This window comes from Phaethon aethereus (genome assembly GCF_964289735.1).
Source record: "Phaethon aethereus genome assembly, chromosome: 4".
Taxonomy (NCBI): Eukaryota; Metazoa; Chordata; class Aves; order Phaethontiformes; family Phaethontidae; genus Phaethon; species Phaethon aethereus.
Window position 1 is genome coordinate 2736760 of NC_138578.1, and position 22011 is coordinate 2758770.

The 22011-nt window shown below is 48.5% G+C and overlaps 1 protein-coding gene across 4 annotated transcripts; it reads right to left on the reverse strand.

The window, feature by feature from the left end:
- Positions 1-363: 363 nt before the first annotated feature.
- On the reverse strand, positions 364-17053 carry CCNI (cyclin I; the record flags this gene model as incomplete). Of its 4 annotated transcripts, none has more annotated exons than XM_081998728.1 (6): positions 364-1314; positions 1993-2223; positions 3171-3188; positions 3352-3426; positions 7118-7252; positions 16940-17053. In XM_081998728.1, the coding sequence occupies 6 exons, from the start codon at positions 17051-17053 to the stop codon at positions 856-858; spliced, it is 1032 nt and encodes a 343-aa protein (XP_081854854.1). In that variant the 3' UTR covers positions 364-855. The 4 variants fall into 4 exon arrangements, with proteins under 4 accessions (XP_081854854.1, XP_081854853.1, XP_081854855.1 ...); XM_081998727.1 differs by having other exon boundaries at positions 3048-3188; XM_081998729.1 differs by lacking the exon at positions 7118-7252 and having other exon boundaries at positions 3048-3188.
- Between the last annotated feature and the right edge of the window lie 4958 nt (positions 17054-22011).

Here is a 22011-nt window from a genome sequence, read left to right on the forward strand (position 1 = left end):
GCAACATTTCTTGGTGTGAACAAGAAAAAAATACCATTTTTGTTCAGGTGATATAAAATCCGTTAACTGCTTTCTGTGTTTGAAAACGCAAACTTTTAACTTGGAGAAGTCTCTGTGTAAGGTACAGAGCACAGTGGCCGGCTGCCCTACTGTTCTTCTAGAGTTTGTTCACATTGCTGTAGTAATTACTTAAGTGTGGAGCAGCTTGTAAGCTTGTTTTTGTGTTGTTTTTTTTCCTGAATAACCTTTTTATTTAAATCCAGTTTTTAAATATTATCACATTTAAACACCAAAGTGCTAACAAAACAAAATGAAAAAGGTCTTTTTCTTCAGAAAGGAAAAAGAAAGCGGTCGTGAAGGTCAGGTAGTACAGAACACCATGCACAAGACTTGCTGAGAAGTAAAAGAGGAGCAAGCAGAGAGAGAGCGAGGAGCAGGTGGAAATTGCATCAGAGAGGTGTTAGTTAGCTGGGAAACCCGGAACAACTCTGCACGACTGATGTGAGCTCTGGGACATGGAGAATGGGTTACAATACACAGGAGCAGAAAAACAGTGGAACTGACAACACTAGAAAGAAACAATTTTTTGCTACTTTTTTTGTTTGGTTTTTGGGTCTTTTTTTAGATTTTTATACTTTTTTGTGGTTTTAAGTGCTTAAATAGTGGAACTATAATTAGCCGCACAAGAAGAAGATTCAAAAAAGGGTTGGGATTGGGTTTTTTTTCTGTTTTTTGGCTCCCTTCAGTTCAGCCTGACAAGGTATGGCCCCTTCTCCCCCCACTGAGAACATGGGGTGCCAGGTTCTGCATGGTTTCTAGAGTAGCTACAGTGGAGCTGGCAGTGGGCACTCACAGCTACATCACGGACACTGGCTGTAAGGGTGGACAAGGGGAAACGTTGCCCTCCTGCCTCGAGACATCAGCGCCACAAACAGAGCCCATGTTTTCAAGAGGCACTACCTCTGGAGCGATGTCTTCGTTGTAGAGACGCTTGATACCGTCGTAGAAGTCGTCCACTTCCATCTCTTCCACTTTACGCTTGGCAGAGGCTTGCTTGCAACCGCTGTGAGCTGGCAGACGCTGGTAGAGCGCGGCTGTACCTGTGACGGGCACTTCTGGCCTGCCGTTGTCCTTGGAGAAACCCGGCCCTGGGACAGAGGAGGGCGGGCATTTGAACGCTCCTCTGTTACAGGTCACCAGGGTATGCTGGAGGGGACTGTAGACATATACAGAATTGGGCAGCAGAGAAAACTGCAGGGTGGAAAGGTGATGTGCCACGAGCTCCCGGCAGTGGATCAGCTGCGAGCTATCCATCTAGAGTGGGAAGACAAGCAAAGATACCGGCGTTGCGGGATCGCTGCCACGGAGAGGCGAGGCTGTCGGCCAGGGCAGTGCTAGGGCTCTGAACGTGCCGGCCAGCCGTGCATGTCGCTTCTCAGTGACATGCTGGATGCAGCAGAAAGTAAGTGACAAAGGACCAAAAAGACCCCCCAATGTGACGACTCCATAAGGTATGGACCCCTGCTCCTCCTTACACCCCATGGCAATAGCGGGGGGGGAAAAAGACCGGTCAGATATTAAAAGCTTTCACTGCCTATTTTTAGCAGCTTGACCATTTGCCTTCCCAGTACCTGCAGGACCAACCCTGTACGCTTAGAATGAACGGCTGAGCAGCTAACTAGGATTTTTAACCCCAGCGTGTCATGTTCTCCCTGGTGCAGAGTGCACCCGTATACGTCAGGGCACACAGCTCCTCCCTTTGTGACCTACTGCATGCAGTCAAGATCGAGGCTATGCAGCACTGTCCCAACCAACTGTCCCTTCAGGCTGTGGCACAGCTCTCCCTGTGAAAGCGTAACCGTGGGCAGAGGTGAGCAGCTAGGGATCCGAAAGCCCCGGCTGGCTTGGATCACTGGAGCACCAAGCGAGACGTGGCCTTCCTCGGCCCCCGGTCCCTCCCTGCTGCGGTGTGCGGTGCCAGCACCCCCTCACCTGTGCTTTCTGGAGCAGCTCGATGATGAGAGCCAGCCAGTCGGGGAGCAGCTTCTCCAGCTCCAGGCTGACGATGGCCAGTGCCAGCATGGAGCCCTTGAACTGCAGCAGCTGGTAACAGGCCATGCAGTGCAGCAGCTGCCTTGTGAGCGCCGCCACGTGCTGAGAGGGACTCAGCTTGGGCAGGATGGTCAGTAGCTGAGGCCTGTTGGACACCGCAACTGCGTGGAACTAGGGGGGGAAACAAGCAAGTGAGGCAGCTGGCATCACTGACAGGCAACCCCACAGGCAGAGCCAGGTCGTGCCTCAAGAACGGCATGCGACATGTTTTTGACGCACAAGGATCCTCCAGCCCAACTTTCGAGGCAATTTCCACACCGTGGAAAAAAAAAAAACAATGCCTTGAACCACCAAACAGCCTGATGCAGCCTTTCAGGTGGACCTGCCATCATACACCCCATCTGCCTGGTGGCCAGGCTTCTCGGGGCCATGCAAAAGGCCATCCCCTTCCACTCTTCTTCGTCAACAACACAGGTTTGGCAGTTGAGGTGTCCTCTACAGAAACTCCTTCTGGAGCAAGCAGAGAGGATGACATCCAACAGAGAACCTCGGGACACTTCTTTCCCTTTGTCTCATCCATGTATCTGGTTCTCTGGCCGTGCCTTTCTGTAGCAGGCACGGAGCACATCCGTTGGCCCAGCATCAGTGCTTACTTCTGCGGTTGTACTTACTGTTCTTGTGCTGCCTGGCACTTAGCTTTGAGCAAAGCCACTAGCAAGTAGGGCAAGGGTTTCAGGAGCTGTGAGGCTTAGTGTGCAGTTTAGCATGCCTAGGAACAGGCCAGATGGCAGGCCCACGTTTTGGAAATGGCGCTCAAGGTGTCACAAGTCTCCTGTGAAATTCTCTGGCAAAGGCTTTTTCTTTCAGAAACTACTTGTACAGAGGAATGACGAACACATCGTGAGGGCTTTGCTCTCCTGCAGGTAGAGTTTTTGTCTAGGTACCTTACTTACACCGACAGGCACCAGAAAGAATCTAAATAGCCCCTTACTTACAATATGAAGGAAATCCAGCGGCGTTGCCATGTGAAGATCCCAGTTCAGCTTATCCAGGATAATCTTCTCCATTCTGCGTATTTCAGCTGGAGAACAACCACAAAAGCTATCCCGAGCCAACACCTTCAGTACTGGAATCCTCTGCAAAAGGCAACGCAAAAAAGAAACCAGAGAACCGATCGTTATAGAAATCACACAAAACACTTTGTTCCTGTCCTGGCAAGCATCAGCCCCTCCGTGCAAGCAAAGGCAGGGCTGGCAAAGTATATACTCAAACAGCGCTAAGGTACTAAGGAAAAATTACCTCATCTTCCTCAATGGTCTTTGCAGCAAGGAAGAAGCAGCTGATTGCAATACAGTTCAAGTACTTTGGACGGGCCTACGGAACAGAAGAGCAGAGAAGTCTCTGTGTGAATATGATGCAAAAATTATGCATAATGCTTTCTGGTCGGATATCCTGAGCCCCAGGGTCTCAGCTGCCCATGCAACACTTTCTGGATCAGCAGGCTGGCCTGCAAGTACGCCATGGCAGTGGCAAGCCGTGCCAAGCAAAAATCCATGCTCCGTGACGTAAGGCAGAACAAAGATCCGCCAGCCCCATGACCGTAACTGGCACCCACTGTTGTGCGGTGCTGGAGCGGAAAGACCTCATTTTTAGACGGTGTAACAGAAATGGGAAGGAGAAAATCAGAAGATGATGTCACTCCACAAAAAAACCTTGCCCCACTCCACCTGCTTCAGCAGAGCTCTCCTGTTAGTGCTGCTGGGGATCACACACAGAACAGGAAGGAAAAGAGGGCAAGTTAAAAATCCTGTCCTTGCCTAGGGAATATAAAACACCCATAAAAATCACTACTCGTGATTTTGCACTGCAGTTGTCCAAACTGCGGCCCAGGAAGTGTGGAGGGAGAGCTGTTCCCTTCTGTGGTGAGTTGTTTTAGGGAAGGTAAGTGAAATTTGGAGGGGAAAGGGTGATTTACCACTTCCCCCCCCACCCCCCATGCATCAAAACCTCCTTTTTCTGGGCCTTGGCTGGGGGGTGAGGGGGAAGCAGTGTTCAGACAGTCCCTGTGCCGGACCAGACTGAGCACACGCTTCGAATGTGGCGCACCTGTTGCAGTTTTATTTAGCAGCCATCTTTGTCAATTTGACCATCTGACAAGGACCTTCCCTTCCAACGTCAGCGTAAAAACCACAGACTGTGTCCCCCTCCTTCTTGGTGGCTGGGGGTAGGAAATGCAGAGGTACTGTTCCTAAACCTTGTCGCAGCCACGTGGCCACGTGAGTAGGCAGCTGCAGGGCTGTGCCCCTGCCTCCAGTAGCCAACTGGCAATTGGCCCTCTTCTGTCCACGTTAGCACATGCTGGAAACAAAGGTAAGTGAAAATCCCGCACAGAGTATGAAAATCTGCTTACAGCCTGAGCTGCTGCCATGAGTTCTTCTTGCTGAGTAATTTTCAGCGGATGCAGCAGAGCTATGGGGCGAGATGCTGCATGTTACACTCGTGCAATGAGCTGTCAAGAAATCCAGAATGCCATTTCCGGAAAGCAACAAGAGAAGATGTCCAAGTTGAAGATCCACATGCAGCCCCAGTTAGATAAAAAGGACCACGCTGTGCCTAGAGCTTTGGCTTTCTAGTGCCATTTAAACTTCAACTTAAATACGTGTAGGGGCCGGGAGTGCACGTGCACACATCTGCTGCTGCATTCAGGTGTCACTGTAAGCAAAGAGAATAGATTCCCTGAGGGCACAACTGCAAGTCGTTCTTGACCATGCAGCCAGATTGAAAGAGAACTGCCAAGTTAGCACAACATCCTCTACAGCAAAGAACGACACCTTTCAGGGAAAAGCCGGTGTCTAGAGCAGGGTCCTACCATCAGGGACACTTAACACTCCCCATTATTTTCAAGAGTAATTTTGTCTCCTCTCTTTCCCAAGTACATGCCCTCTAGCGACTGACCTGGAAGGAACAACTCTGTCTTTTACCAGTGTAACAAACCCTGTCACCCATCCTGGTCTCCTACAGGAGCCTCTCCCTGCCTGTCCGGCTCCTTGCACGCAGGCAAGCACTGCTGAGGGGAGGCTGTAAGCCCAGCTCTGTGGAGGGTTAACGAGTGCTGTGCAGCGAGTTACGCCAACTGCGGCTGGCTGGCGAACAGCCCTAGGGGTGGCCAGTCCCAGCAGTTCCAAAGCGTGTTCACAGGGAGGGGAAGGGACTAGTTGTCTTAATAATAAAATCGCACATGGTAGTGCCTGGTCAAAAAAACCCCAGGAGTTAAGCTGCAGAAGAGGCATGACAGCTTTATGGGAGAGGAAAACTGGGGCAGGGAGTACAAAGCCCTGAGCCGTTTGAACAATCCTCACCCAGAGAATACAGCTTTCCCCATTCCTGCTTGCTGCCTGAAGCATGCGGTGGACTCCTTACTCGTGTTGTCATACTTTCTTTGCAGACTTCTTGGCTGCTGCAAACGACTGAAAGAAAAACTGTACCTGAGGGCCTTAGCTGCTGTGGGATTTAAATCTATTTCCCATCTCAGTAGATCAGCTACTTCACGATCTCCTTAGAAATAGAAACTTCCATGGTTTGTAATTAAAACATTAGCAATGTTTATCAATATTTAAAGTTGCATTGAAATGTAAGTAAATGTACAGGCTCAGACCGCCACCTTCTGCTTAAATCACCTAAGCTATATTGCTGACCTAATGGCATTGGTGATGAGATTAGACGCACGTGCAGATGAGACTGCAGGTTTGCTGAGCACGGAATGTAACTGAGCAAATAGGTTAAGCGATAAGGCTACCCAAAGCCTGACTTGACAACTCAAGGCCAAGGGTTTTGGGCTGACCCACAGTTTGTTCAGTTGCTTGCGCGGGAGCAGGACACGGCCCAAGCACAGCACGTCTAACTTGCTTCCACAGCAGGCTGACAGCGACAGGAGAGCGGCAGATCCCGGTGGCAGGCAGCCCAAATGCAGGCTTTTGTCTTTTGTTAAACAGTGTGTATGGCGTAACAGCCTTCACACCGAAGGGGCATATATATTCTTCATCGCGCTCACAACAGCGGCAGGGGACAACCTGTCACTTTGGCCTGCACCCCGCTTGCCTACCCCTCTTTCTCCTCCGCTTGGGTCTGGCCTGACCTCAGTCTTAAGCTCTTAGTCTGTCAGTCAGGGTTTAGAGCAGGTTAGTAGTGAACTACTCCCCCAAAAAGCAATCACCTCTGGCTCTGCCTTCTTGCTCCATTTTTTTCCCTGCACTAGCACACTTGCCAGGCCCAAACCTGTCCTCAAATGCTTGTTTCCTCCAGTTAGTTCACTGCTAGCATGTGCTCCCAGCAACTCCAGGTGCTACAAATGAGATTAAATGCAGTTAAAACATGAGAGAAATACGCTGTGAGCAGGGACTTTCCCTGACTTTTCTGTCAAGAGGGCACTGGGCCTAGGTTTCGAACTGCGGGCTAGCAGGCATTTCCTTTAGCTTTATGAGTCAATTTGGGTTAAGGTAGAGACTGTTTTCTTTCTTTTTATCTAAAGCATAACCTCTCTGCAGCCCCTCCTTCTGATTGCTTATAGGAATAGGAATTGTGCCAAGGTAAATTCAATATTCACACCAGCTTAAGAGCGAGCATGTTGTTGAAGAGGAAGGGTGCTGCTTTCATCTCAGCTTAGTACACATTTAAACTAATGAGTTGCATTACATGAGGGGAAAGGGGCACAATGGAGAAAAGAGGGAAAATACCCGGAGCGGCTACAAGCACTGGGTCAGTTCCCCGAGAACTGCGTGTTCTCATTAAAGCAATGGCCACTTTCCCCAGGTTAAAAATGACTATGGAAAGAACCTGCCTTCAAAAGTTCCTGGCAGCAGTGTGTGCTGCCAGTTCGACAACCCGAAATTAGGTTCCTGGAGCAGTGCAGGTACCATCCTCTGCATGTGTGAGAAAGGCAGAGGGTGCGAGAGCAGAGGGCGGGGAAGAAACCTTTTCCGTACAGCTGCACTGCTCGGCCTGGACACAGAAATAGCCAAGTGGGTGGTATGAATTTATTCCAGTTTATGTATCTGCAAATATTTACCTTTACTGCAGCTAGAAACCTGTCCAAAAGGCTGATGGCCAGGGCGAGCGTTTCTGGATAAAGGTGGAACTGGTATTTGAGCTTGGCCAGCCACTGAATGACCTCATCCCTCTGCTTTGGAGAAATGGCTGCATCCTGTTGGAGAGAAAAACAAACTCTTCTTACACCCAGGCTGAGCAAGTCAGAGAAGACCAAATGTTTTACCTCTGCAGGAGTTACTCAGCAGGGAAACAAAGCCTCCTTTGGAAAGGGGGGGCCTCGTGCCAGCCTCAATCACCCCTTTGTTCTTGCAGTTACTTTACTCTGTCCCAAGAAATCTGCCCTGGAAAAGGCAATTTTCCTCACAGCAACCGCAACCCTCACTCGGAAATTTCACTGGAGGTTGGGGAAAAGAGGAAAGATGTCTTGTAGTTTCTGCTCCAGGGTAGCTCTAAGAAGGGATCTATTGGGTTTTTTAACCTCCTTAGAACCCTGCAGATACACCGAAATGCCCAGCTTGAGCAAAACCAGATGTGCTACGGGAGCCGGGCGGGTGCACTGCTGCTGGCAAACAGAAGCGGGGAGGGACAGAGTTGGTGGTTGAGAGGAAAGGTTTATTTTTCTTTCAAACTGTGGGGACAGTTTTAGCTCAGTGTATGTTGAAGTTTTTCAGCTGGTTTGTTTTTTTTTTTTTTAAACTTTTTGGCCCAAGTCACCACCGTCAATCTGTTTGGACTATAGCTGAATTTTAACCGCATGCAGAGATCAGTCATTGATGTAAAAATCTTTCTCTCTGACTTTCTTCAGAAATATTGGTAGCTCTTCTAGAGCCTTTCCATTCAGCCAAGTAAGTCTCTGGTCTCACTTCAACAGGGATTATTTGGGGTGATTAGCAAGGATGTGTCCAGAAGTAAAACTAAACAAAGTTCTTCTGCTACGCGCGGGGACCTTGTGCTCTTTTGGCTACTGCTGAGGCGGTTCACGAGAAAAGACCCGAACAAAACGCGGGCTGGCCAAGTACCGTGGAAAAGAAAGCTAAGGGCTTGCGCACACCAGCATCACTGCTGGGCTGGGTTGTAGCTCTCCTCCCGGCACGAAGACGGGCGGGGACAGTAGAAAATAAAAACACCAGATGTTGATGCAAAATAAATATTTCAGGCTCTATCACCAAAGTACTGACTGTGTGCCTTACATACACCGTAATGCCCTGTTACAGGTCTACTGCCTCTCCGGCCTTGGAGTCAAGGCAGTGCGTGAAAGTAGAGGTTTTAGGCAGAGCTGTTATTACACTAGGGCCTCCATGAGGATGCCGGCTTCACACCTTTTGCTGTTCCCTACAGTACATCATCTTTACTCTATACTTAACTTCCTTACTGCTGCTGAGCCTCACCTTCAGCACCGAGCAGGACGGGGCGGGGAAGGTGGCAGGGCTCGAGCCCCGGGGCTGAGTTCTGGGTTTTGCGATGGTGGGCGTGCAGCCGGTTACTGCTGCTCGCAGATGCGCGTCCTGCCAACATGCGGCCACCCAATTCCCTTGGGAAAAGTACAACAGTAACAGTGCTGCTGTAGCAGGGATCTGGTCTGAGGGCGCAGGGCTGTGCAATCCAAAGTTGTTTTTTCCAGCTGTACGAGCTGGGCTAATGAAGCGATACTACCTCTGCCTCTAAAATGTGCCTTCGGCGCTCTATCAGGTGTTCCCCTGAGGAGAACAAAGTCCTGCCTTGTTTTCTTTCCTGAAGCCACAACAGCGTCAGCAGGACTGTGTGTCCGGTCCAGATGGGCCTCTGCTCTCGGCTGGGACCTTTGGATGCCACTCGACTACAGCGTGGCTTTTTAAAAAGCACCTACCATTTTTCAGGAGAGAAGAGAAAATTAGTTTTCACAATTCCAAGAAATAGCGATTCTTTCTAAAATCATTATTGCATTTTAAGGGTGAAATCTGAGCCCCACCAGGTGTGGGACACCCGCTGTCTGCAGCGCGTTGCGCTCATTCCAGAAACGCTAGTTTGACACGCGCTGGGACTGTAATGAATATACCACATGCCAGTAAGGAGTTTATTAAATGCTGTGCTAAAAACATCTTTCGGACAGTGGGATAGGGACCTAGAATGTCCCTAGGGAGAAAAATGGGCACCACTATGTTATTTACCGGCTGTCCTTACAGAGCAAACTTCCTCCGTAGCAAAGTGAGGCCTGCACAGCTGAACCTAAAACAGGCAGCACGGGGAGGAGTGATAGTGAGGAGGAAGTTCCTTATTGCTTTATTGATTGCACCTACTTTTAAATGGAAGGGGACAAAGCCATACAAAAGGGCCTGTAACCGCAGCCAGGTTGGGACAATACTGTGCACACAAAATGTTTCAAGCAGCTTAAAGGATTAATTTGGAAACGCAGTATCTGGGTGAATCCAGCAGCTAAGCTCACCTGCTAAAAGCCAACCTGACACTACCACGTCAAACAGAATAAACCGGACTTTAAAAACCTGCCTCTGACTCTTAAATCAGCACCCTGGTCCTGCCACAGCAGCTTCACGGGGAAAGCAGCAGGTAATGGGCTTGGGCCCTTGGCCGGCGGTGCAACGGGGCAGCAGGCTCTCCGTCCCCGCGCTCCCTCCTGCGATACAACATCTGCTCTAGAGGAGCGGGCAAAAAGGGCATCCATTGGGCTCCTTGCTGGGGAGGCAGGGCTGTGCCTCAGCAACACGGAGCGGGGGGGTTTCCCATCCCCTTCCATTCCTGGCAAATCCCACTCCTGCTAGATCCCAGCAGAAATGGGGAGTCAGCTTCAACAGCTCCTGCCGGTGTCTGTCCTGGCTCAGCGCCATTTTCCCTGCATCTGCCAAAGCAAAAGATTAGGCCTTCTCCTAAAAACAGCACGGGTGGAAAGGGTGAGGTGGTCTTTTCCACGCTGCCTCTCAGTCTTCAGTCCTCCCAAGATCAATCCTTGCATCCTCTCGCCCTTCGCGGGCAGCGTGAGGCCGAAAGGCAAAGTTTCAGACTCGGGAATTAGCTTTAAATGGCAAGGCCGTATCGCAAAGAATAGCAACTGTACGCGGTCCCTGCTAACATCTGTCCTCTCCCTGTGAAAAAGAAATGGCGTTTAATCGAAACCACTGAAAAACAACAGTGTATCTAAGTAAGATATAAAATTAAAACAAACAAAAAGAGGCCCCTACATAGAGTGTTAGGTTCCTTTGACATGAAGGAACATCTGCAAAGTGAACTCGCATCTAGGTATATGCGCAGCAGGAGTAAGGCTTCAAAATAAAATCTGTGTTCTTAAGAACTATCTGGGGAAGCAAAGGAAAGGAGGTGAATCTCCAGTTCTTTTTCTGCAAGAACACAAAAAATTTGTCTACTCCAGTCTCTAACTGCAAATAAAGGAGCACAAGGGTAGGGGGGAGAATCCCCTCGCACAGAAAGACCAGGTGAATGTAAACCTCCTCCCGTCAGCACAAGGAAGGTTTGTCACGGACCATTGGAAGAGGCAGGCAGAAGGGCTGAGAACTGGTCCCACCACAGAAACCCTGCCGCTACTTCCGAGCATGGCAAGGAGCTTCCCACGCAAAGCTGTCGGTCTTTATCCCTCTCCCTCGAAGGTATACCCATGTCATCCTAGTAACACAAATAAGAAATGCAGCACTGTAAAATTCTTTAAGTAAGTGGCAAGGTCGCTGTTCCTTAGTTATATAAAATTAAAAGCAAAAACGAGACGCTATGGTGGCTGAAAGTAAAAAAGTCCCTTTGGGCTGGAAAGCAAAAGTTCCTCTTTGGTGCGGAGGTACTTTCCCACAGACGTCGCCTTCTGCCACTCACCGCGTCTGTGTGTGGCCAGCTCTTTGTTTTGTCGCCACAAATCCACCGTTGCGGAACTTAGCCCCCAGGTTGGAAGAGCACGACAGCCTAGCATGACGGCTTTAATTAGGGAAAAGCAACCCAAGCCCAGCGAGGGCAGGCTCCGTTTTCACAGGGCAGCAGCAGGTTGCTCCAAGACAGACCCAACAACCGCCCTTAGGACTGTACGCTCAGTCCCTGGTATCATCTGTCCTTTCCGTGTGAAAAAGAAATGGTGTTTAATCTGAACCACTGAAAAACAAAACAGTGTATCTAAGGAAGATAGAGATAAAATTAAAAACAATCCATGTTCTCCAGCTGGCGCTTTTCCCCCCCTCTTTTTTTTTTTGGAGGGACAGCCAGATCAGAGCAGGGCCCAACCTACAGATCCGGTTGCCCGTCCCGGCAGCAAAGACGTCCACGTGACTCCTGCCATCAAAAAGGCGACAGCACCCCTAGCTCTTCCCCACACTCCCCACCAGGATCAGGCGCCTCCCTGAGCCGCGGCCCTACTCACCCCGTGCAACTGCAGATGCCCAGGACCCCCAGCTGCTGCAAGCGGGGGCCACGTTACCTGTCCCCCTGCCACACCAGCCGTCGCGGTCCGAGCCCCTGCGGGTGCCAGAGTGCTCTTCTCCGGACTGGCACCCGTGCAGGTCTTTGCAGCAGGTGCGGCTCAGCTCGCCCGCAGCAGGGAGACAGTGGGCAGCTGCGTGAAGAAGCACGAGGGATTTCAGCACTGATTTGCTCTGCAGGAGACACCCCACGGAGCGCAGGCAGGGCTCTTGCAAAAGCGCCTGACAGAGTTTTACTGAGAGCGAAGAGAGGCAGTGCTGCTGCTGCAGTGCCTTAGAGTAACTTTTACAAACTGCCCTGCGCACTTACAGCCGTTGGCTCACAGCCGTCTCTTTGTCTACCCGGTGCTCGGGACCGACGGTGACGTGTAACGTGGCAGGCTGAATGCTCCTGCAGAGCACAAGATCAACCACTGCTCTTTAACTGTACTCCCTTCCTCTTTCTCCAGTCTGCTTAGTCCTGCTTGGCACCTCTGTAAAATAACCACAGAGGTTTCTGCAGCTCTTTTCCAGTCTTCCGCCTGCGGAGCGCACAAACGCTCCATCCACCGGGAGGCCGGCGGGAGCAGCGGACAGACCGCCACACACAATGCGCCCTGCCGGTATCAGCGCAAAACGTGACGCCGGAGCAGCGCAACAGCCCCGTCGGATGTGCGAACCTACCAAAGCTATTCCAAACCCGTGTCTGACAGACCCGTGACTTCTTTTCGAGGCAGAAGATGTGATGCTAATTCCCATCTTTTCAGAGCACAGCAGCATGTGTAAACCCATCAGTTTTGTTTCAGCATGAACACAAATAAGCCACCTTGCAGAACTACGGAGCTACTGGGATCTGTTTGGGACACAAACGGGGAAGCGGAGGGATGTCGACTTCTCCCTCTTCCTCACCTAAAGCAGGGGTACATCACATTGACCCACTTCCTGGCATTATTTGCTTGATTCCTTATCAAGAAGCATCCTGTCTGTCACTATATCGATGAACAGGCCTTTAAATGCTGTCAGCTAACAGGAAGCTTCTGTGAAGATTCCTGACAGGTACCGCACATCACACGACACAAGGCCACTCAACATGAGCCTGCTGACCGCACGTGATGATGCGGAACAATGAAAGGGCAGCGCCGCACCCACTGTGTCTGTCATCTTACCACTGCAAAGTGAGCAACGCAGAGGTCAGTAATTCTGCCCAAGGCAGCACCCCATACAAAACACACAGACACGAGGCCTGCAGCACCTGTGATGGTTAATATCTTATTTGGGGCCTGCTGCAAGGGACAGGAGGGCCGGAGCCCGTGAGTCAGGTTCCAGAGTGCGAGCGCAGTACAAATCATCTCTAAGAATACCTTGAAACTTTTGGAAAATGCAGACTAAAAAGAAAATATTATCTGTGACCTCAAACGTGACTCAATTTTATTGCTGTCTAATCTAAGAAAAACACCCTACCTGATCTTTTTTTTTTTCTTTAGTGACTGCTGTCCCAGACAGAGATGTTTTGCTCTTTCCCCTCTTTGTTTCTGCCTAGGCCCGCTGTGGGCTCCCCGGGGAGCAAGCAGGTGACCTTTATCAGGACTGGGTGGCTTCTGAAAAGGGCAGCTGTAAACATCGCAGCCGAATCGGTCCTTCCTTGGTCTCAGGAGCCCTTGTTTTATGCCAGAGCGACCTCCAAGCAGCTGGGAATTAGAGGTGCTCTCCTGATAGCTTTCGGAAGTGGCGTTTTGCAGGGTTTGCCTACCGTTTAGCGGTGCAGCAGAGAGCTCAAGCAGCACAGCCTCTGCCATCGGCACGGTAACGTGCACAAACACTGGGGAGAGAGATTACTGCTCAGCAGAGCAGAAGAGGTGGGTGCATTAACCTCACAAGGTTTTAAAAAAATGGTAAGTGAGGCTCCGATTTGCCCACAGGATAAAATGGGCACCAGAAGGTTAAAAGACCGAAAAAGGTCATGTGCTGAGACAGTGGAAAAACTGGAAATAAACCGAGGTCTCCTGATTTCTCAAGAGGTACAGAGAACAAACGACAAGACAGAAAGAAAGCCAGAACAGGCAAGAAAGGAGTAATAATAGAAGTGACACACTGTTTCTATTAAAAAAAAAAACACAACAAAAGAAAACAAAAATCTTGGCTTACACACCTCTCTGCTGCACTGTTACTTGGTAACGTGCAAAAATCAATCTTTGACCAATCTTTACTGCTTGATTTCTCAAGCCTCAGTTCTCACATGGAAACTTCTGAATGTCGTCTGCATGCTGTATAACCCAAGAGAGGAAACAAAAAAAGACCAAATACATTCAGAAGCACTAGGAGGAGGGTTCCAGACTCAGCCCACCTATTTCTTCAGGCTGATAAAAGCCCCTGCGACATCTGGCTTCGATATATTGCAAATACCCAGAGCCAGTGGCCTACATTTAAAAGAGGGAAACTAAAAGAACTATACATGGCAGTAGGAAATGGGAGTTTTCAAACAAAAAATAAAAACAAAACAGAAAAATCACATACATTATCGGGACCAAAGTCCCCAACAGATTCTGCATCCTGTACTAAAAATGTAAAGTCTTCCTGTTTCTGTAACTATGAGTTTCTTTCTTCCTTTTAAAGTTCTCAACTCCGACACATATTTAGAAACTAAATTTGTTCCGGTTTTAAACATTAGAACCAAAAAGGTCTCCTAAAGACTCAAAACCGGAAGTCTACTCCAGAAAAATAGTTACGGTGTAGCTCCCATCTATTTATTATTTTTTTTTGTAGACGCACTCACATTTTCTCATTTGCAAACGAGATGACTTCATTAAAACCCTTCCTGTAGCCAGTCTACCTTTGTAGCAAGGAATGGAAAGTTACATACGCTTTGGGTTGCCAGATCTGATACACAGAAGGATGCAGATTTCCTGACTGTCATGGGAAATAAATGACAGTTTCATCCAAGTGAGGTTTTAGGCTACTGCAGCTGTTTTCAAAAGAAGGCAGTAGATGTCAGGGAATATGACCTTCTTCCAGATACTACAGAAAATAGGATAATTCACACGGAACGTCCATGACTGTAACATTGCAAAATGAACGCTGCAGAAGTGGAGGAACACGTGACAGTTTGAAAAACCGGGTGTCACAGACTGTAGGAGCAGAGAGAAACATGTGACCACAGATAGAGGGTTTTCAGCTGCACCCTGGCACTGCAAGTCAGGATTTCCCCCGAGCAGACAACTGCGTTTATGTTCTGTTTTAAATCTGACCTCGGTACATTTTACAGAGATGCACACAGAGATTTCAATCCAATTTAATGATTGTTTACTGCTAGAAAACATTCAATGGTGTGGCATTCTATGTCTGAACTGACTGAAAGTCAATGTCTGAACTGACACGTAGGAAAGTATAAAGAAAAAGGTCACAAAGACAACAGAGTTTTGGGGGTGGAAACTCCAGGAGCAGAAACCCTAGAGGACAAGCACCGCGGGCCAGGAAACACTCCCAGCAATATGTCGAAGTGCAGGGGAGGAGGGTGGGGAGAGATACTCCGTCATCATGACATAATTGCACACTAAAAGGACAAACTTGGTATTCGTCCAGGCCAGACCTGAGACTCTGCTAGCGAGCACAAACCTTACGCTGGCTTTAGCCATCAGGCTGTTTCCATACTTGATCCCACTCCAACTTTTCACAGCAGGCAAACAGAGCTGCCTCCCCAGTTTCACATTCGGCAGACGGCCCAGAGTCCCGTGAACCTCTCCGAGTATTTACCCCCGAGGACAACACTTTGTGAGGTGCTGCAAACCTCAGCCGCAGAGATGCTGAGACCCCCTCAAGCTCCCTGGCAGCAGGACAACTGCTGTTCACCACAGACAGGGCTGAGGTTAGTGCTTCTGCGGCAGCGACAACTCGAACGTGGCGCGGGCGGGGAAGCTCACCTCCAAAGGGCGACAAAGCAATCCTGCAAGGGAGGGATTGCTAGGAAGACCGTCTAATGCTGCTTGTCTGAGCCACCAGAAGCAACTTCACCAAGGCAAAACTGCAAACGCTTTGTCCCTGTGAAATCTTTACACAAGAATCTGGCCTGATTACGCTCTCCGAGTCCCTAACCTATCTTGTTATACTGTAATCTTATCTCCCTACATTATAATTACTAACCCCAGGAATACTGCCAGCATGGAATAACAGGCTGGTTTACCATAAAACAGGGTCTTAAATTGTACGTGCCCAAAGACAGCCACAGCTACAATATACTCAGCACCTCTGACAACCAGGTCACTTATGGAGAAACCTAAATGTGGATTAACAAAACTACTACTGAGCCCTTTAAAAACATATTTGTTCCTACACAACAGCAGTTTCTTGTTCGCCAGACAGAAAAAACCACCACCACACCGATTACCTATGACAACAGCTGACATACTTGCGTGAACAGTTTATATGGATCAAGAACAGCAAGACTGGATCCGAGCCCGTTACTACGGGTTTTTTTCTGCCCAACCCAGCAACAAAGTACCAGAAACCTTACGACGAGCATCCTCACATTTCACATTTTGCTTTAAACGAAGCTTTGTGGAGTTTACAGGCATTTTTTGAGTACACGTGCTAGACAGATGCCTCCTCCGCAAGGAATGCAAACGCAGTTTGGGCTGGGTAAGGCTGCGAGTGCCCTGGTCCAACCTCCCAGCTGGCCCTGACACAGAACTTGAGCAGGAGGGTGGACTGCGGACCCCCTGCGGTCCCTTCCGGCCTGAATTCTGCCCCAGTCCCACGAGAACATTCCTCGCTGGAACAGGCCAGCGCCTGGCTCCGCTTCCCTTGACATTAGCGTGCATCCTGCTCCGTAAATAGTCCCACTACAGTCAGCGAGGTTCTTCCTGAAGTAGACAGTGCCTTACCAAGTCAGATCCTCATCTGGCTTCAGCCTCCCCTGCAGAACTAGGGTGATTTACACCAGGGAAGAATCTGGCTGAGAATGGGAAAAGGTCGCCAAGTAAGGCTTTCGCTGTGAAAATGCTGTGTCAGGGGAGGCCTGAGCTAAGCTGGCAGTAACGGTTCATGTGAGAAGACGTCGGTTCATGTGGAAAGCAACCAGCATTTCAACGGTGTTATTAGTGAACTTAGTGCAAGAAAATGAAGCTGCTTTCAAGAACTGCTGCAGAGTTGGTGCCCACTAGGAATGTGCATTAATTACCCATACAATTTGTAAAATGAATTTAATTAAGACAATACATGTACGTGCTTTCAGAAGCAACAGCAGAGATCTACAGTGTACGCTGTATGGCGTGTTCTCTACGCTGACTGCTGCAGGTACGTCCCTCAAATAAAAAAGTAGTCACTTGCTTCCGAGGCTAAGTTCCCAGGTCTCAAGCAGAAGGCAACCTCTCATGCAACAGCTTCAGTTGTTCACATAAAAACACACCAGAGGACAGTCTCATGCCTTTGCTAAGATGAATGATGTGAAGAAGAGACGTTACCTGATTGGGCTGAATTTTCGGCACATGTGCTTTCCACATTTGAGCTTCCCTAGAGATTGCCGTCTCCAGAAGGAGAGACAACCTCTGGCTCTCCAGGGGTCCTGAAAACTTCATGGTAACCCTTGGATCCACCTGCCACCCAGCTGGATACAGCTACCTGCAAAACCAAAGACAGCCTGGTAAAATACAGAGCCGTGCCTGTCCGGTGAACTGAGCAAAAGAAAGCACGAAGGTGACTAAAGCTGCAAGAAACCGAACAGGCTCATCTGTAACACAGATGGTGATCGGGTACTTGGCAAACCTACGCAAGGAAACCCAAACCAGCCGGCTCAGATTCAGACGAAGCTGGGCCAAGCTCGTCCACTGATCTCCAACACCTAACGTGGGCTGGAGAATCCTTCTGCCTTCTCTGTTATGTAGGCAAGCAGGCAAGGCCTCTCCCGCTTCAGCAGCACTAAAAAGTAGGGAAAATACTTTTTCCCTATACACACGAAATACACAAAAAATACTTGAGAAGAGGGAGGAGCTGTATGGCAAATATAAAAGGGATTTCACTAAGTTGATTGCCCTGGCCCAAATCTAGCTGAAGTTAAAACCAGTCTAGCAGCGACTTCAAGGGAAGTTAAGACTTGACATTCACATGTTTTTCAGAAATCCCAGCTGGCTGGTGCCAGCCAACGCAGTACCCCAGTACTCACAGCAGCAATAGGAAGTTCTGTGCAAAACAGAGGAATGCTTGTTTGAGAATTTAAATGATTTACAAGCTGAAGCCTGACAAAAAGATCAGTGTTTTCCCTCTCTGCACAGTACGGTTTGTAGCTTCTCACAGAAGTTGCAACCTGTTTCATGTGCAATGCAAATGTACCAAGGAGCTCAGGAAGGCTCCTCTCGGGTCTAATCACTCTGAAAATATGTTAGATCCACAAAACTTTAGCGCATATCCCTTCATTTTAGATAGAAAGTGCCTTTTAAAGGTGGCAAAAAGTGGCAAAGCCAGCGACAGCCTTTGCAAAGCATGAATTGACTACGAGCCAGGTAAGCCACGGAGAAAATTTCTGCAAGGCCTACAGTGTTCACAAACGCCTGCTTCCACTGGCAGAAGTGATGATAAAAAGCACGCAATTTAAAGCCAAACACTTTGCTATACACAAAACAGAAAAAAGGGGCTTCTCCTGGCCCTCTTGCAGCCTCACTCAGCAGTCACAATATGTCAAGAAACTTGTAAATTTGAAATGAAAGTTTCAAAGGCAAGGTTTGGGGGTTTTTTTGGTTTGGTTTTTTTTTTTTTTTAAAGACAACAGATTCCACCAGCTGTTTTCAAAGGGATGAGATGATCTGATTGAAAAGGTTATTTAAATTGTTCTAATACTGCCTACCATTACTCTGGCTGCAAATTCTTGACAGTATTAAATCACTTAGGCAAAGCAGTTCAGCCCTGAAGGGTAAATTCATGGGAAAGTTATTTAAACTTTCAATTCCTTCTGTGAGCTCTTGTGAAACTGCAACAGGTGGATATTGGCCAAATGCTAACCAGGCTATTTTATAAAGACCGGTTTGTTAATACAACAGTTTATGTTGTATTTACAGGAAATAAGGCAACATGTTGAATCAGAGAAAATAAACAAAATTCACAGTGAAAACAATCAGCTTGTTATAAATAATAACAACAGCAGCTCAGAACAAATGAAGATTCAGAGTGCTTTCACGGAGCTAAGGGAAACTGTAGAACAACTATTTTTCTTTATCAGTTTACAGGAGTTTTTAATGGCGTGATTCACACAGAACCTGCATGAGGCATAAAACTGCACTCAAGTCCCACTTATAGCCAAGCGGCTTTTAAGTGGCAAATAAACGTCAAGCCTCTCAGTCCTGAACAGAAACCCCTTTTATATTAGGTTTGTATAAAACAAATGCTTCTCCATGAACAAAGGAGAGGCTGTACTGGCTTGGCATACCCCTACACAAGGTTTCCAGCCCATCACTGTAACGACCCAAGGTGACTGGGGCCGTGTACAGATCTTCCGGCTGGGGGGAACACCTCGGATCCAGGATTCCTGCACGGGCTCAAAATCCTCCGCACCGTGTCTCAAAATCACTTTCCATCAGCCCCCGAATGGCTAGTGGAGTATCACTGTGGACTGAAAAATCCCTATTAAAAGTTCCTCACTTGACAAGAGGGAGACTCTGCCTGGGAAGAGGTGAAACAATGTTCCCCTAAACAGAACCGTGGCTTGAACCGCAGCTTCCTTATGTGCATCTACTCATTGTTGCATTGCTTTTTTAAACCTTGAGGTGATCCTGGTGACACTCAAACCACTTTAAATGGGGCTGCCGGTGAAGCTGAAGGGGTAACAGGGATGCACATTCACAGCCTCCCCACCCCTCGGGGGGCTTAATTACCATCTCATTATCCGCCCAGCAGACACTCCAGGCTTCCGTGTGGGCTGGGCTGGTTCCCAAAGGCCAGATCACCCACCACTTCCAGAGGAGGTGTAAAGCCCTGCGAAATGAGGACAGCAGGGATGAGGGCTGCACCCCCGCACCGATGGAAAAAAGCCGTTCAAATTGCAGGCGCAGGTGAAATATTTTGTCCCCTCTGGCATGCGGGGGGGAGCATCCAGCAGAGGGGGGTTGAGCTGGGGGAGCACACATCAGGGAGTGTAGCCTTCCCACCTTGCGACTCCAGAGCCCCAGAAAACGGGTTTCTCCAGGCCCGTGCAGAGCAAAAAGATGGCTGACTTTTTTTTTCTTTTTTAAATTTATTTAATTTAACTGAGCCTGCAGATCATCAGTTGCAACATACCAGGTAATGCTAACCGGGTAACGTCCAGCAGGACGTCAGCTACAGTCTCTCGGGCCACACCTGGAGAAGACGGCAATTAAAGGCGTGCGCGAGCGCTCGGCGTTGCACAAGGTGAAATATATGCATGGAGAAAAATGGTGAAGTTAGGACCAGACCCAAAGCTCGGCCAAGCCAGCAGTGAGGCCAAAGCCGGCGACCAGCGCTGAGCGCCGAGAGCCGGCAGACAGCGAGCTCCTCGCTGCGTGCTTGCCAGAAAAAAAAGCAGTACCTGTATTTATCCCGACCATGTCTCCCAATATGAAATATCGATGGTCCTTTCTTGGTTTTGCAGGAAAGAGAGAGTAATTAGCCACCCCTCAAATCACTGGAGATAACACATAAAAAATTTCAGGCCAAAGTAAGCATCCTCAGGCACCTTTTTTTTTCTGTTGTGACTGACAGACAATGCCACTGTATTTACAACATCAATGGGTTTCATGGGCCTGTGGGCCCAAAGAAGATCTTTTAGTTACCCTGATCCCTTTTTAGGTTGTCCCTGTACTGCCTTGGCCAGTTAGTGGCCCCAGCAGACAGCTCAGGGGCGTCCCTGGAGCACCCTTAAATACCAATGGCCCTGCAAGGGACATTTTTAGTGAGCAGTGATGGCAACTCTTCTTGAGTTGCCAAGGGAAAAAGAGAGGGAAAAGTAACCTTTCCTTTCTGAACTGGGGAGGGAATTCAATGAGGGCTGAGGCACAATAACCTCTATAAGGAAAAAAAGAAGAGGAATGACGTGCTCAAAAGTTTCCCTTGGAGCAACAGTGGTGCGCAGACTCTTCCAGCACGGAGAGCACGCCAGGCAACACGCCAAGCACCCTGAGGGCTGAAACGAGTTTGCATCTAAATTTACATAGCTCTTAATCAGATAAATGCCCGCCATTTTACAAAAATGCCAGCATGCTCTACACATATGCAGCACTTCACAAAACACAAGGGAGCCACTACAGAGCGAGCACTGCTCGCAGAAGATGAGAAACGGGATGGCCGGCACAGCTTCCTGAAATCCAGCGCATGGACGTCGGGTGAAGACCTCAGAGGGACCGGACTCTCTTCTTTCTGCTCAGATAAAGGTGATAAAACCTGAGCATCACAGAAAAACAATGTCAAGGCTCCCATCAGCGGTAAAGATCCTTGTCAATGTAGCAGGCATCTGCAGAGAACAGCAGTACCAACAGGAGGGCTGAGCCTGCCCTGCCAGCAAAGATTTGCTCCAGCCAAAAACTTGCATGCATTTTTCCGCGACTGAGCCCGACAGACCCACGGCTGGAGGAACTGCTGAAGCTGTGACAGTTAGCATAAACTAACTCACCCTAGCTTTCTGCTTCTGCTTCCTTGATTCAAAATTGAACTTTAGCTCCAGGGTGGTGATTTTTTTTATTTTTTCTGTGGTCACTTTGGGAGTTTTTAAACCACTGTTCAAACAGTTCTTAAAGTTTCTTAATCTTCACTGAAAGGTGAACTGGCTACACTGAATCTTCTTAAAGAACAGTTGGAAAGTTCATAAAGGAAAAGTGAGCCAAGTCAACGCATTGGCTTTGTTCTGACGTCTCCTTTGAGCAAAGTCACAAGCTGCAGCTTGAATCTTGCTCTGAAATTAGGGAATAAAAACTTTGGTGTGCGGTTTTCCCTTTTGAGAGGCATTAAAAATCCCCTGCTTATCCATTAAAAATACCCCGACTTGATCCATAAAATGTAACCCATCTCATAAAGAATTAAAATAGAGTAGAATAGAATAGGAAAGGAAAGGAAAGGAAAGGAAAGGAAAGGAAAGGAAAGGAAAGGAAAGGAAAGGAAAGGAAAGGAAAGGAAAGGAAAGGAAAGGAAAGGAAAGGAAAGGAAAGGAAAGGAAAGGAAAGGAAAGGAAAGGAAAGGAAAGGAAAGGAAAGGAAAGGAAAGGAAAGGAAAGGAAAGGAAAGGAAAGGAAAGGAAAGGAAAGGAAAGGAAAGGAAAGGAAAGGAAAGGAAGGGAAAGGGAAAGGGAAAGGGAAAGGGAAAGGGAAAAGGAAAGGGAAAGGGAAAGGGAAAGGGAAAGGGAAAGGGAAAGGGAAAGGGAAAGGAAAGAAAAAGAATGGGTTGGGTCAGGTCGGGTTGGAGGGCACCTTTAAAGATCATTTAGTCCAAGCTTTCTCTTTTTGATCCAAGTATATAGCTAACTTAAAAATGTACTTTCCGTTTCCTAAGAGAAGTTTTACACTGCTAAATGCTGCAGGCTACAGTTTTCAAAAGCAGTT